The 13,918-nt window shown below is 42.0% G+C and overlaps 2 protein-coding genes across 6 annotated transcripts in view; one reads left to right on the top strand and one right to left on the bottom strand.

Annotated features, from left to right (window-relative positions):
* ACACA (acetyl-CoA carboxylase alpha) overlaps nt 1-13,918 on the bottom strand; it is a 294,702-nt gene that overhangs the window by 260,425 nt on the left and 20,359 nt on the right. The gene's annotated exons all lie outside the window — the stretch shown is intronic.
* Nucleotides 7,230-9,541, top strand: CUNH17orf78 (chromosome unknown C17orf78 homolog). The gene is given in 4 exon segments (XM_025851019.2): nt 7,230-7,281; nt 8,709-8,804; nt 9,302-9,341; nt 9,343-9,541. Coding segments are annotated over 4 exon segments (387 nt in total).

The following is a 13,918-nucleotide window of genomic DNA, read 5'->3' as shown; positions in this document are numbered from 1 at the left end:
CAAATTCCTTAGGTAGCAAGGTCAGTGATCAACCTTTACAATAGAGGCTAGAGGAAACACTGGGATGTTATTTCCCACTGGCCTCCGGGATATAACGTAGACTCTAATCTGGCTTCTAGTTCTTGCCATGCCTATTCTTACCTTGGTGATGCTAACAAACTCGTTCTTCCTCCCTCCTATTTTTCCAGTCCTTGGAAGCCCCATTTTCTCTAAGATCTCTTTTACTTCTCCAGCTTCCACTGATCTATCTCTCCTCTGAATTCTTGTACCAATCTGATCACCACCACACGGTTCAGCATTTATTAGGCTATCGTTTTGTGTGTGTGTGTGTGTGTTGGTTTTCGCTCACCAACTGAATTTTAATAATCTTAAAAGCAGAGAGCTTTTCTTAGAGATTGGTACTCCCCTCTGTAAGAGCTCTTAGAGTACAGATATTAGTAAGTGCTTCACTGACTGAAATAAAGATTAGCTCTGTACCTTAGAGGCCACTCTGCTCCTGATGTCTGCTTATCCATCTTCATGTCACCTCTGGGAGGCGAAGACGCCAGTAGGATATTTGGCTGCTTTATAGATGGACAGACTTCATCAAGTAAGTCAGTGCCTTGACCAGAATTGTGGCTCCAGTTGTGAGATAAGGGGAAGACATAAAGGCCTTATCTGAACACTATGCTTCTTTGCTCTAGTCAGCCATTCAGGTCTCTCCAGAGTTAAGTGCCTGAGGGAACTTCACACCGTAGAGTCCGAAAGTGTCCTCAAGGAAGCCACTTTATTAAGTCTGGTCCTGATGATGAAAGGTAGGATTACAAAATGAAGCACAGTTCATTGTGCAGTCTCACCACGATGTTTTCACATGGACACTTGGGTTTTCACATGGGTACTTGGGTTTTCACAAGGCATTTCAGTTCTCTCTCTCCCTCCTTGTTACTTAATCCCGAATCCCTAGTCCATATCCATATTTGGTGGTTACCTAATCTTAGCTGCTTCTTCCACAACACCTCCGAGATCTTTTTTTTTTTTTAATCTTTCTAAATTCTACATACGTCACAACTAAACAGCTAAAGAACGTTTAAAGGGCCCTTTTATCTAAGGGGAGGAAAATGGACAAGATAACTCATTGAGGTCTTGCCCAACACTGGCATTTTGACATTTTATATTGATCAGCTTTACTTTTCTCATCTCTGACCTCACTGTCCTGCAAACCAATGAAAATGTTCCTGATGAGTTTACTTTCTACTCCTGTCCTCACCTTCTCTTCAGACTTCTCCAGTGTCTCCAATACTCTTTACATATCAGACTCAGCTTTTTCCTGCTACATGTTTACGTCCCCACCTATCTACCCCAAATACCCTCACTCTCCATTGTATTATTCTGTATGCAACACAATAAATAATAAAATACAACATTAGTAACTTTTATCAAGGCTCTCCTTTCAAGGAAAAGTAAGCCATCACTCAACTTCCTTTCATCCTTTTCTTCAGTCTTAAAGTTTTCCTATATCATAACTTGGATCAGAAGATTTCACAATCTTGCTGTCCTTTCTTACTCTCACCTCTAGTCAACACATCAGACCAGCAGGTAGAAAGCCAAGTCCCCAACACAAGCCTTGCTCATCAGTGGACCTGCTGTCTTGGCGATGGGCTGAATTTTCTTAATGAAAATGAAGAGGAAGAAAGAAGGATAAGGGAAACCAAAAATGAATGAAAATAAAATGTAGTTTAAATCAATGAATGGGGGGTACCTGGGGAGCTCAGTCGGTTGAGTGGCTGACTCTTGATTTCTGGTCAGGTCATAATCTCAGGGTCCTGGGATCGAGCCCTGCATCAGGCTCTACACTCAGTGGGGAGTCAGCATAGGATTCTCTCTCCCTCTCCCTCTGCCCCTCCCCGCTCTCTAAAATAAATAAATAAATAAATTTTTAAATCTTTTTAAAAAAATAAATCAATCAGTGAATGAGATGGCCATAATAAATTGAACAGCATAGTTTTAGAGGTCAATATAGGCAAGCAGAAATGAGAAGAGCTGATTCTGAGAACTGACAATCTAAGTCAAAACACCTCAAGAGCAGCAGGAACTTGTTCTTTTTTTTTTTTTTAAAGATTTTATTTATTTGACAGAGAGAGCACAAGCAGAGGGAGAGAGAGGGAGAAGCAGGCTCCCTGCTGAGCAAGGAGCCCGATGTGGGACTCGATCCCAGGACCCTGGGATCATGACCCGGGCTGAAGGCAGCCGCTTAACCGACTGAGCCACCCAGGTGTCCCAGCAGGGACTTGTTCTATATTGTAAAGTGCTTGAGCTCTTTAATCAGATAGACCAGGCTTTAAATCTTGACTCTGTCGATAATTAGCTCTGTGACCTTGAGCAAATGACCCCTTTTCTGAGCCTCAGTTTCCTTGTCTATAAAACTGAGGTATAATAGCTACCTTGGAAGGTTGTGTTTTGCATGAAATGTTATAACCAAAACGTAAAGTCTCTAACACAGAGCTTGGAACATAACAAGCACACTGAAAATATCACTTCCTCTTTCCCTTCTGTGCCCCCTTCCATCTCCTACAAGTGCTCAGTACAAGAACAAAATATCCTATGGATGCTCACTTCATTCAGGAATGATTATGTTATTAAATTCACCACTCCACTCACCCGAGGCCAATATTCCCAGTGTAACAGAGCATGTGATCAGAGACCTAAAGATCATTTGAATCCTTTACCCTCACTTGGATGGAGCAAGTAAACAGGAGAAGTGACTGTGGCCTGGGCTTCTGAAAACCAACCAATATTTCAGGGTTGGCACTCTGAGCCCTGTTCAGTCCCATGGTTGTACCACACTGAAAAGACTCTTTGGCCTCTTTTGAAAGGACATGGGACAACAGGAACTTTCATATATTGCAGATAGAAGTGTAAATGGGGACAACCTCTTAGAAAAGAGTTTGGGGGCACCTGGGTGGCTCAGTTGTTAAGCATCTGCCTTCGGCTCAGGTCATGATCCCAGGGTCCTGGGATCGAGCCCCGTATCGTGCTCCCTGCTCGGCAGGAAGCCTGCTTCTCCCTCTCCCACTCCGCCTGCTTGTGTTCCCTCTCTTGCTATGTCTCTGTCAAATAAATAAATAAAAAATCTTTAAAGAAAAGAGTTTGGCATTAATTAGTAAAGCTGAACATCCCCTGTCTACCCTATAACCCAGCTTTCATTGCTGAATTTATACTCTGGAGAAACTTTCATATGTGCCCAGGAACACTGTTCATTATGGCCCCAATCTGGAAAAAACTCCATGTGTCTCAGCAGTAGAATGGGTACATAGATTGTGAGGCATTCATACAATGGAGTATTGCAAAACAATGAGAATGAACAAATTGTTGCTACATGAAATACGGATTAATTTTACAAATATAATGTAGAGCAAAAATTCCAGACAAAAAGTATGTTTCCTGTTATATAAAGTTCAAAAATAGGCAAAACTCATCTGTGGCAGAAGTCTGCATAACAATTACTCCTGATGGTAGGTAGTAATTGGGAGAAGTCACAAAGGGAGGTATATCCATTTTGTGTTGTACATAATAAAAGAATGATTCCGTTTACTTAAGTTCAAAAGCAGGCAAAAATAAAAAAGCCTATTTTTAGTGATATATATATATACCAGAGAGTTCATTATTTTTAAAAAGCAGGGGTAAACAATGGGAAAGAAGTGTGATCAGAAGATAAACAGCTTCTATGACACTGGCAATGTTCAATTTCATCATTAGGGTGATGGCTACATAGTGTTCCCATTATTATTACTGTTGTTATTATTCAAACTATACTTATGTTGTATATACTCTTCTATCTGTATGATACGTTCCATAATAAAAGAATTCAAAATAAACCAAACCAACCAACCCAAAATGCACCTTTATAAGAAAGAAGAGCAGAGCATGGCATTAAGATAATAATTTTAGAGCTGTAAGAGGCCTTCACAATCATCTTGTCTAACCATCTCAAGAAACTGAAATAGAGGCCAGAGAAGTTAAATGACTTACTCAAAGGGATTTAGTCAATTACAGAGCCTAATCTAGAACCTAGGTAAATCTCCTGACTTCTTGTCAAGTGCTCCTCCCACAGACCCACCCTGATTGATCCATCCAGTCCTAGCTTCCAGTTATCTTCCAGAGTCACATCTCTCATCTACACACATTAGAAAACTCACCTATGTTATAGTACTTTTTTTTTCCCTCCTAAATTAGAAATCTTTGCTGTGAGGAAAGGAGATCAGGAGTGATAATCCTCTCCTCTACAAATACTCTAAACGTTTTGAAAACCCGTCAAAATATCCAGTAGTACAGAAAGAGACCCAGACAAAGCTTTCTTGCTTCTCTGTATCCCACAGTATAGCTACTCCCCATGCAGGCTGACTTTTAGGGCTTTGAGACACAAAGGAAAAGGGAAGGGTCTGGAAATTGAGAAAAGAAAACTCTTCCGCAAGGGGCGCCTGGGTGGCTCAGTCGTTAAGCGTCTGCCTTCGGCTCAGGTCATGACCCCGGGGTCCTGGGATGGAGCCCCGCATCGGGCTCTCTGCTCAGCGGGAAGCCTGCGTCTCCCTGTCCCACTCCCCCTGCTTGCGTTCTCTCTCTCGCTGTCAAAAAATAAATAAAATCTTAAAAAAAGAAAAGAAAAGAAAACTTCCGCTTTGTCCAAGCACAAGGTTTCCTTTGGGAAGAGTGAGCTCTTCTGCCACCTTGTGACACAGAGTGACAATAGCAAGCCCTAGATTCTTTCCTACCCCGGCTCCAAGGGGGCAGCACTGTTAAGTGGCATCTAGGAAGGAAATCATCTACAGAATATTTCAAACAGACAGACGGGGTGGGGGTGGGGGGGAGTGTCTGATATCATAAGGGAGCAGAGAATCATGTAATCATGTGAAGGAAATAGTAAGCAAAAATCATGAAAGGAAAGGCAATGCAGCCCTTTATTCTGCCCTAACCACCTGCCCTGCTAAGAGAATCAGGCAATTGCCCCAGGGAAAAAGAAAATAAGACAGTGTTGCTCTGGGCCAATAAAGATCTGAGGTACTTATGTTCCCTCCACTCAGTGGCCTTGCTTCTCTGTTCCTTTCCACAGCAAAACACCTTGAAAAAGTGACGTACACTTTTTCACCTCCAATTTCGTCTCAGCCCTGTCCTGCTTCCGCCACTCTGCTGGAACTGCAGTCACAAAATTGTCAAACCCACCGGTACTGTCTTCATTCTACACAACCTCTCTGCACTTGACCACCTGATTCCTTCCTTGCAAGACTCTTCTTTATTGGCTTCTCTGCCATCCACTCTCCTGGTTTTCTTAGCTCAGCTGTCACCTCCTCGGAGAAGTCTGTCCTGACCACTGTAAATGTAACCTCTGCTGGTAGTCCTTCACCTCATCCCGTTTGCTGCTTCACAACTATCACAACCTCTAATTATCTTGTATTTGCATTAGTGTATTATCACCAGCCCTCTGCACCATTGTCTCTCCAACTGCATTTATTGTCTGCTTCCCATCATTTCGTGTGAACACAGACTTAGTCTGGCTCACTGCTAGAACAGTGGCCAGCAAACAGTAGGCCCACCATACTTGTTGAACGAAAGGGTGAAAGGCACTGTGGCTGAATGCTCAGCCCTTCTTCCACATTTCAGGCAGCATGTTGTCCTCTGGTGACATCTCTTTCCATTCTGTTTCCCCATCAAGATTTCCTCTGAATTCAATTTAGCCAGATTTCAACCTGAATTAAAAATGCCAGGAAAGAGGGTAATATTTAAATTATGATCTGACTCAGATCTCATGAACTCCCTCAGGGAAAATCCCTTGCCTCAAGCTCCCTTCACATCATTATCAGAGTGTCAGGCTCCAAGACCTTCTTTTTTTTTTTTTTAAGATTTTATTTATTTATTTATTTGAGAGAGAGAGAGAGCACATGAGAGGGGGGAGGGTCAGAGGGAGAAGCAGACTCCCTGCTGAGCAGGGAGCCCGATGTAGGACTCGATCCCGGGACTCTAGGATCATGACCTGAGCCGAAGGCAGTTGCTTAACCAACTGAGCCACCCAGGCGCCCAGGCTCCAAGACCTTCTTGTGCATAGCCAGACCTATGTTGGCTCCAATGAAGAAAATTTACGGTGAGTAGGAAGACTGCAGAGGCTCATGACTTCGGCAGAGGATCTGCATAGATCTTCATTTCTGCTGTATGATCTGCCTACCTATGTTATCACAAAGTCTATGGAGTATTACACTAGATGTAAACTCTTTGCTAAAAGTTAGAAAACTCTACAACAATGGTTATCTGTCTAGGAAAACCTTCCCAAACTGCAGACAGTAGCACTTACCTAATGCAATAGCCATGGCAATGTGGTCTATTCATGGGTGTGAAAATGTGCAAAACTAGCACATACATCTATGTTAACATGAGTTTATGTGTACACCTGTGAATGAATTCTAGAGATTATTTGGTTGGAATTCTCCAGTTATAGAGGAGAAAATGGAGATTCAGAGGAGTCAAGCAATTTTCTCAAGGCGATATTAATAACAGGGCTTATGCTAAAACTCAAGTCTACCAAGTTCTTAGTCCGGTGCTCTTTCCAGTGTAGTTCACTAACTCATTCAGTTCTAGTTTCCTGCTCTATTCTTTAAAAAAAAAAAAAAAAGATTTTATTTATTTATTTGTCAGAGAGAGAGAGAGAGAGAGAGCATAAGCAGGGGGAGCAGCAGGTAGAGGGAAAAGCAGGCTCGCCAAGCAAAGAGCCCAATGCGGGACTTGATCCCAGGACCCTGGGATCATGACCTGAGCCAAAGGTAGACGCTTAACCTGGGTGACTGAGTCACCCAGGCGTCCCCCTGCTCTATTCTTCAATCGTTTTCCTTAAGAGAAATCTCTACATCTCTTTATGTCAGTGTATAAATCTATGTGCCCGTGTCAGTGAGTATGCATGTGAATGTCTACGTGTCCATGTGCAAGTATTTGTAAAGCATATCACAGTGATATGTCCTTTCTCCTAGGGAAGCCTCTAGGTAATTACAGTTCCTTATGTCGGCACCAGCTATGAAGTCGGAGGAAGACTTTTTGAGTCAGTCATTAACAAGCACATTTGGTTCTCTCTCCAATCAGCTCTATTCCTGGGTCTTCAGGAAATGGGGCAAAAATAGGTGGAACCAGACTCTCCTGGGGTCAAACTTGGTTCCAGGGCAGTAATGCAAGCGCCTCGCAAGAAGACGAAGGGGCTGTGACAGATTAACAGCATGTGCTTGGTTTTTAGCCTAATCATTATGTCCTATGATGTCGGCAAGAAAGGTAAGTACTTCTGTAGTCTAATATCCTAGAAAATCCAAAGAGAGACCTAGACCGTTTGGGGGTCTATTCTACCAGATTGAGATAAAGCCAGCTCTCAGTAGATGACGCTTTACAGTCATCCCATGTATTCTCTTGCTTCTAGGCAGGACTGTAACTTACTTCAACTCAGAGAGATAGCTGTTCCATGGTGAGAAGTCTTCCCGCCCCCCCTTTTTTAAGATTTTATTTATTTGAGAGAATGAGCAAGAGAGAGAGCACAAGCCGGGGGCGGAGCAGAGGGAGAGGGAGAAGCAGACTCCCCAGGAAGCGGGGCTCTGTCCCAGGATGCTGGGATCAAGACCTGAACAGAAGGCAGATGCTTAACAGACTGAGTCCCCCAGGTGCCCCCCATGGTGAGAAGTCTTCAGAGAATATGATGCATTCTTCTACCTTATTCATGTAACGAACATTCAAAGTGCTATCACCATTAGATGGCTTTCTTTACTGGAGGGTGCTGTCACAGTTTCAGTATTATTAACACCTACCACTCCCAAATCCATAAGCCTCAAAAGATGCTGTCTTCCTTTTTTAAGGTGGTACATCCAAACAGATGGGGATGCTCTTGGGTAGGGAGTGGTGAGGGTAAGGGGGGTAGGCTGGAATGGACCATTTGCTGCTCTCTGGTAACTGTTTATTTAAAACATGCTTTTCCAAAGTGTCCAAACATTTCATCTCTAAAATTAGCTGATCAGAGTCACGGCCAAACAGCTCAAGGCACAGCAGCAACAAATTTAACAGATGAAGAAAACTCACAACATCCTGTGAGTTAAGTGCCAAAAAGCATTAGTGGTTCCATGGAAACCTGAAGAGATACCTTGTTCAGAGTTACATTTAATAAACTTTCAGAAGTTTTAAAATAAGAAGGCAGGTAGAACATGGAGGAGAAGAGATAACAAGCAGCATTTGAAGGAATGGGTTGGTTAGTCTTTTCGTTAACTTATTAGTTAATTTCACTTAACTCTATTTCACCTTTTTTAACCGCCTAAGTGTAATGAATTGGTGCTCAGTTTTCTTTGTACTAGATTAAATCATTATTTTAAAATCTTATTTATTTATTTATTTATTTGAGAGAGAGAGAATGAGAGAGAGAGAGAGCACATGAGAGGGGGAAGGGTCAGAGGGAGAAGCAGACTCCCTGCTGAGCAGGGAGCCTGATGCGGGACTCGATCCTGAGACTCCAGGATCATGACCTGAGCCGAAAGCAGTCGCTTAACCAACTGAGCCACCCAGGTGCCCTTAAAATCTTTTTTTGATAGTGTTTGATCTCCCCAATTGCCAGCTCTATGAGAAGACACTGCATTCTTTTGCAACCCCCCTCTCCAATACCTGGAATTCTGAACAGTACCCAATAAATTGTAAACCCTGACTTTTTCTCTTTTTGTTTCCAGAACTCAGAGAGAGCAGCTGCCATGTGGGACAGCTGCCAGGGTTCTTCCCAAAGGATGTGAGACGAATCAGGGATGTGTTCATGCAAAGCAGGGAATGGGCCCTTCCTGAAAAATCCCCTTGCCATCCTGGAAAATCTTTACCTTTAAAAGATGCCCGTCTCCCCCAATTCCCAGCCCAGATCTCAAATATCCTATTTTAAAGATATGTATCCCCTCAAGAGGCTTTCTGGAAACCAGTTTTTAAATTAACACTCATGACCTAAGGCATGGCTATGTAAATCAAACAACTGAGGGTGAAGAAAGAGAAGGAGGCAGCACGCAACCCTCTCTGCATTGGAGGAAACAGTCTAGGAGCATTTCTCTGGGCTGAATTTGTCGCAGTCACCTATCTTCCTGAGACCCATGGCAGGAAGGAGGAAAGGCAGGGCTTGTATACTTAGGACCATAAACACATGTTGAGGAAGAAGTGAACTAAAAAAAGAGAAGCAAGTATAGCAGCAGAGTTTTAACAGGGGTCACGAATGGAAGCTGTTTAGCTGGGTACCATTCAGATTAAGAACCAGCTTTCTTTTTCTGTCTAGCTTTTCTCCTTCCAGAAACCAAAAGGTCTACATTCATTCAAAATCAGACTGTGGCTGCAGTGCCTTGGTTCTGGGAGCAAAGTCAAAGTCAACCTTGTGTATTCAGAGAAAAGGTCAAAGGTCAAGCAGACGCTGAGAGTCCTTGCTGCTCCCCGCAGAAACAGCACTACCTCCCCAAACTGTCACTTAACCCCCACATCCAAGTTTCAGACTGGATCCCTTCTAACAGGCAAAGGTGAGACTGGAAAATGACATGGAGGTAGGCACTGACTTTTAGCTGACATCCTTAAAGCCAGGTGGGGCTCAGTGGTAGCTAAAGCCTCAAGGATACATATTACCCTCTCCTTGGGCAGATCTGTTGCCTTCTCTGAACATCGGTTTTTGTTTTTTTTAAGATTTTTATTTATTTATTTGACAGAGACACAGTGAGAGAGGGAACACAAGCAGGGGGAGTGGGAGAGGGAGAAGCAGGCTTCCCGCAGAGCAGGGAGCCCGATGCGGAGCTCCATCCCAGGACCCTGAGATCATGACCTGAGCTGAAGGCAGACGCTTAACCGACTGAGCCACCCAGTCGCCCCTGAACATTGTTTTTTTTTTTTAATCTCTATGGGCCCTTCTAACCCTGACATGCTGGGGTTTTCATTTCTGATGGGTCTTCTCTTGACAATGGTTACTGGAATTTTATTTATTTTGAATGCAGACAGTAAAATATTTAAACAGCACAGATTTATAGTGAAAAGTCAGTCTCCCTCCTACTCCAATCTCTCAATCTTCCAGTTCTCTAGGGAACCACTATTACCAACTTAACTGAATTTGCTTCCTACTCTAAGCATAGATGGGCATATATATCTAAAAACTTAAATGGTAGCATACCATACACTCTGTTCTGTACCTTGCTTTTTTTCCATTTAACAATGTATCTTATAGGTTGTTTCATATCAGTATGTATGACTTTGTCTCTTTCAACAATTGCACAATATTCCTTTATATGCCTGTACTATAATTTTTGTTTATTCCCTTAAGTAATGTCTAAGCCCAACATGGGGCTCAAGCTCACAACCCCAAGATCAAGCATCACATGCTCTACCGTCTGAGCCAGCCAGGCGCCCCTGTACTATAATTTATTCCACCAGGTTCCTATCAATGGATATTTTGGTTTCTAATCTTTTGTAAACACAAACAATATTGCAAGCAATGACCTTATCCATTCTTCTCTGTGTACCTGCAGTTTATCCATCTGGTACATTCCAAGAAGCAGGACTGCTGCATCAAAGGTTTGTTAGCTATTGCTACATTACCTTCCATCCCGGTGGTTCCACTTTGCCCTTCCACCCCCACCGGGAAAATGCCTGTTCCCCCTAAGCTGCTTGGCAATGGTTCTTTTTTTTTTTTTTTAAGATTTTTATTTATTTATTTGTCAGAGAGCGAGCACAAGCAGGGGGAGCAGCAGAGGGAGCGTGAGAAGCAGGCTCCCCACTGAGCAAGGAGCCTAATGTGGGACTCGATCCCAGGACCCTGGGATCATGACCCAAGCCGAAGGCAGACGCTTAACGACTAAGCCACCCAGGCGTCCCCTTGGCAACGGTTCTTGACATCAGTTAAGTCTCTCTGTTCTGCCCTCCTTTCCTTCCCCACCCATTCTTTCTGTCAAGCAGTTTATGATTTTGGCAGTTTCCCTTTACATATAGGCAATCCCCTAGATGCCACTGCTGCACTGCTGGAAAAATAAAATAAAACTTAACACTTGTAGAGAAACTGGGGGTTCCCAAGTAGGATAATGGAAAAAAAAAAACTTCAAAAACTATGGTCTGTTTAGAGGACTAGAGATTGGGAAATAAGTGGAGAGATTCTTGGGAGGTGTAATTCTAGGTACAGTAAATTATATATCCTCACATGATATGAATGTTTTCACTCCCTTTATTGTACTTTCTAAAGTTTATATGGTAACGATTTGTGTGGGAAAAAAACAACCACCTCTTATTAAAAACTGAAAAAAATTCTGACAGCATTTGGGGGTTTTCGGTTACTCAATATTAACGTAAAGTAATTCAACCAGATTGTTTTCCTAACATGCGACACCCCTCCTTGAAGCACCAATGGCAAGTGTCAATATTAGTGAACTTAAGTCATTCTAAAGTCTAGAGCACTCTGTGCAGGATGGATTTTTCTTGGATATAGTGCTATGCATTGTAGGATTCTGGGCAAGTAAGGACACTTGTTCTTAGGAATTTGGAACAAGGGAAACTGGGCAATTAAGGGGGTGGAAGGACGCCAGAGATCAACCTGACCTAATTCCAAAATTTGCCCTGGGCTTGTTTCTTCCTCCTTCCTTCACGGCATGGTGGTTGGTTCCTCAATGCAGAATGTAAGTTAATACCCAGTACTACTTGAAATGTGCAGAGATTAAATGGATGTTTGTTGGCTAGTTTGTGGACTTAATCAACATTCATGATACGTTTCTATGTAATAATGGTGAATTCCAAACAACCAACTTATAAAGGGACTTTTGAAATATCACTCCATTTATAAGTCTGAAACTGCCAATTCTGAATTTACATTTACATTGAATACCAGGATGTGAGAGACACCAAGTAGGATAGAAATAAAAATTAAATAAAAGGTCAAATATACAAGGTCATAAAAGAGATGCCCTCTGAAATTACCACACTATGGTTGACATCAGTCTGCACAAAAGGATGTCCCTGAAACAATCAGAAGACAGTTTATGAAAATGTTCCCAGAGCAAAGTAGGAATTTGAAACTGGAAGGATGATAATATACTACAACACCGTCATTAGAAGATGTGGGTCAACATGGAATGTAGAAAAATGTCAGATGGAGACTATTTGTTACTGTTTATGCAATTGGGCCAATGAAAAGATCCTCTACTATAAATATCCCCAAATTTCTTTCTGGTGGACAAAGATGACTCATTAGGTGTTTTTCACTTTTGATATAGTTTATACCATCTAGTTCCTATTGCTCAGATTCTATATGAATCTAGACTTTCTAATTAGATTTCAAAAGAACCTATATGTTTAGAACAGGATCCCTAGAAGAGAAAAATCCTACCTGATCCATTTGATGGATACATTCTATGTAAGTTTTTTTAAATGTCATTTTAGTATATAGATTAGGCTCCTCGGAATTTGATTAGTGTGAACCAATTTCTAAGGACTGTTTACCCCATGTGAAACTAGGGTGTAGGAGGGATAACATCAAACAAGTGTTTATTCTGATATTAATTATCATCTCTGACAAGTTACTTAATTTCTCCAGTGCTCAGTTTCTACAGCTACAAATGAGAGATTTGACTAGATGATATCATTTCTAGATATATAAAGGGAGGTTTAGATCTGAAGCACAGGGGGCGCCTGGGTGGCTCAGATGGTTAAGCATCTGCCTTCGGCTCAGGTCATGATCCCAGGGTCCTGGGATCGAGTCCCGCATCGGGCTCCCTGCTCCTTGGGAGCCTGCTTCTCCCTCTGCCTCTCTCTCTCTCTCTCTCTGTCTCTCATGAATAAATAAATAAAATCTTTAAAAAATATATTAAAAAAAAAAAAAGATCTGAAGCACGGACTCAACAGCAATAGGTAAGGCCTCTCAAATAAGCCCTTTCGACCTGCTAGTATTATTACAGAATAATCTCCAAGAGAGATTTCCATTTAAATATACTGTATCTAATGTTCCCTATGTAAAATAAATTATTTTGTAATAAAGCAAAGCATCATCAGCTAAGTTATCCATTTCACAGATTTGGAGTTTGTACATCTCCTGAGAGGGGGGCATTCTTGCTCAAATATCCTTAGCCAATGAAAAACTAATATCGCAATTCCATCATCACTGGGAATGGAGTGGTTGTATTTACAGATGTGCTCCACCTTAATGCTCAGTTACCTAGCAGATGAGACCTAAAAGAGCTGCCAACATAGATGGACATTAATTTCAAAGCTTAAGCAGAACTGAAAATACACTGACAGATGAAGCCTATTAAGGAGACTTTGAAACATTGGCTCCCCGGAGGTGGGAAGACATGCCACATTGAAATACCATTATCCCTGTGGATCCCTAGGTTTTTTCCTTCTCTTTCAATCACAATATCACTCGGTGCGCAGTGTTTTCACACCTGTTTCCTCATTTTTATTGTTTCTGATCTTCCCATTACCCCTGTGAAATAGGTAGGCCAAGAATTACTTTATTATAACCATCTTACAGATGAGGAAACCAAAACACAAAGAACTTATGTGACTCGTCCAAATTGAGATTTGTTTATCTTCCATCTCATGTCTCAGAAACACATACGTTATTACTTCAGGGAAGTGACTGGCACCATGCTGGAAATATTTAATATAATTTCCTTGTTTTTCCTTCTCAGCCTTTTGGCTCTCCGTCTCTGCCGATCTTTGCCAACACTGTCTTCCTGATTAAACTGAAGGCAGGGACTATTCCTTCCTCTGTAATTTTACGTGCAGTGCCTGGTACTGTGGCTGTTGGCCTCTGAAGTCAAGAACTATCATTTCACATGGACTTAATCAAGACTTGGGAAAGTGATTTAGAAAAGTCAAGTAGGACTTACAGACCTTAATTCAATAAGCAATGATTAGAGACCATTAGAAACAAAATAGGAAC

The sequence above is a fragment of the Callorhinus ursinus genome, unplaced genomic scaffold (assembly GCF_003265705.2).
Source record: "Callorhinus ursinus isolate GAN/ISIS: 27379988/994484 unplaced genomic scaffold, GSC_fseal_2.0 scaffold34, whole genome shotgun sequence".
Taxonomy (NCBI): Eukaryota; Metazoa; Chordata; class Mammalia; order Carnivora; family Otariidae; genus Callorhinus; species Callorhinus ursinus.
Note: the sequence above shows the minus strand (reverse complement) of the source record. Positions and strands in the feature narration are given on the sequence as shown.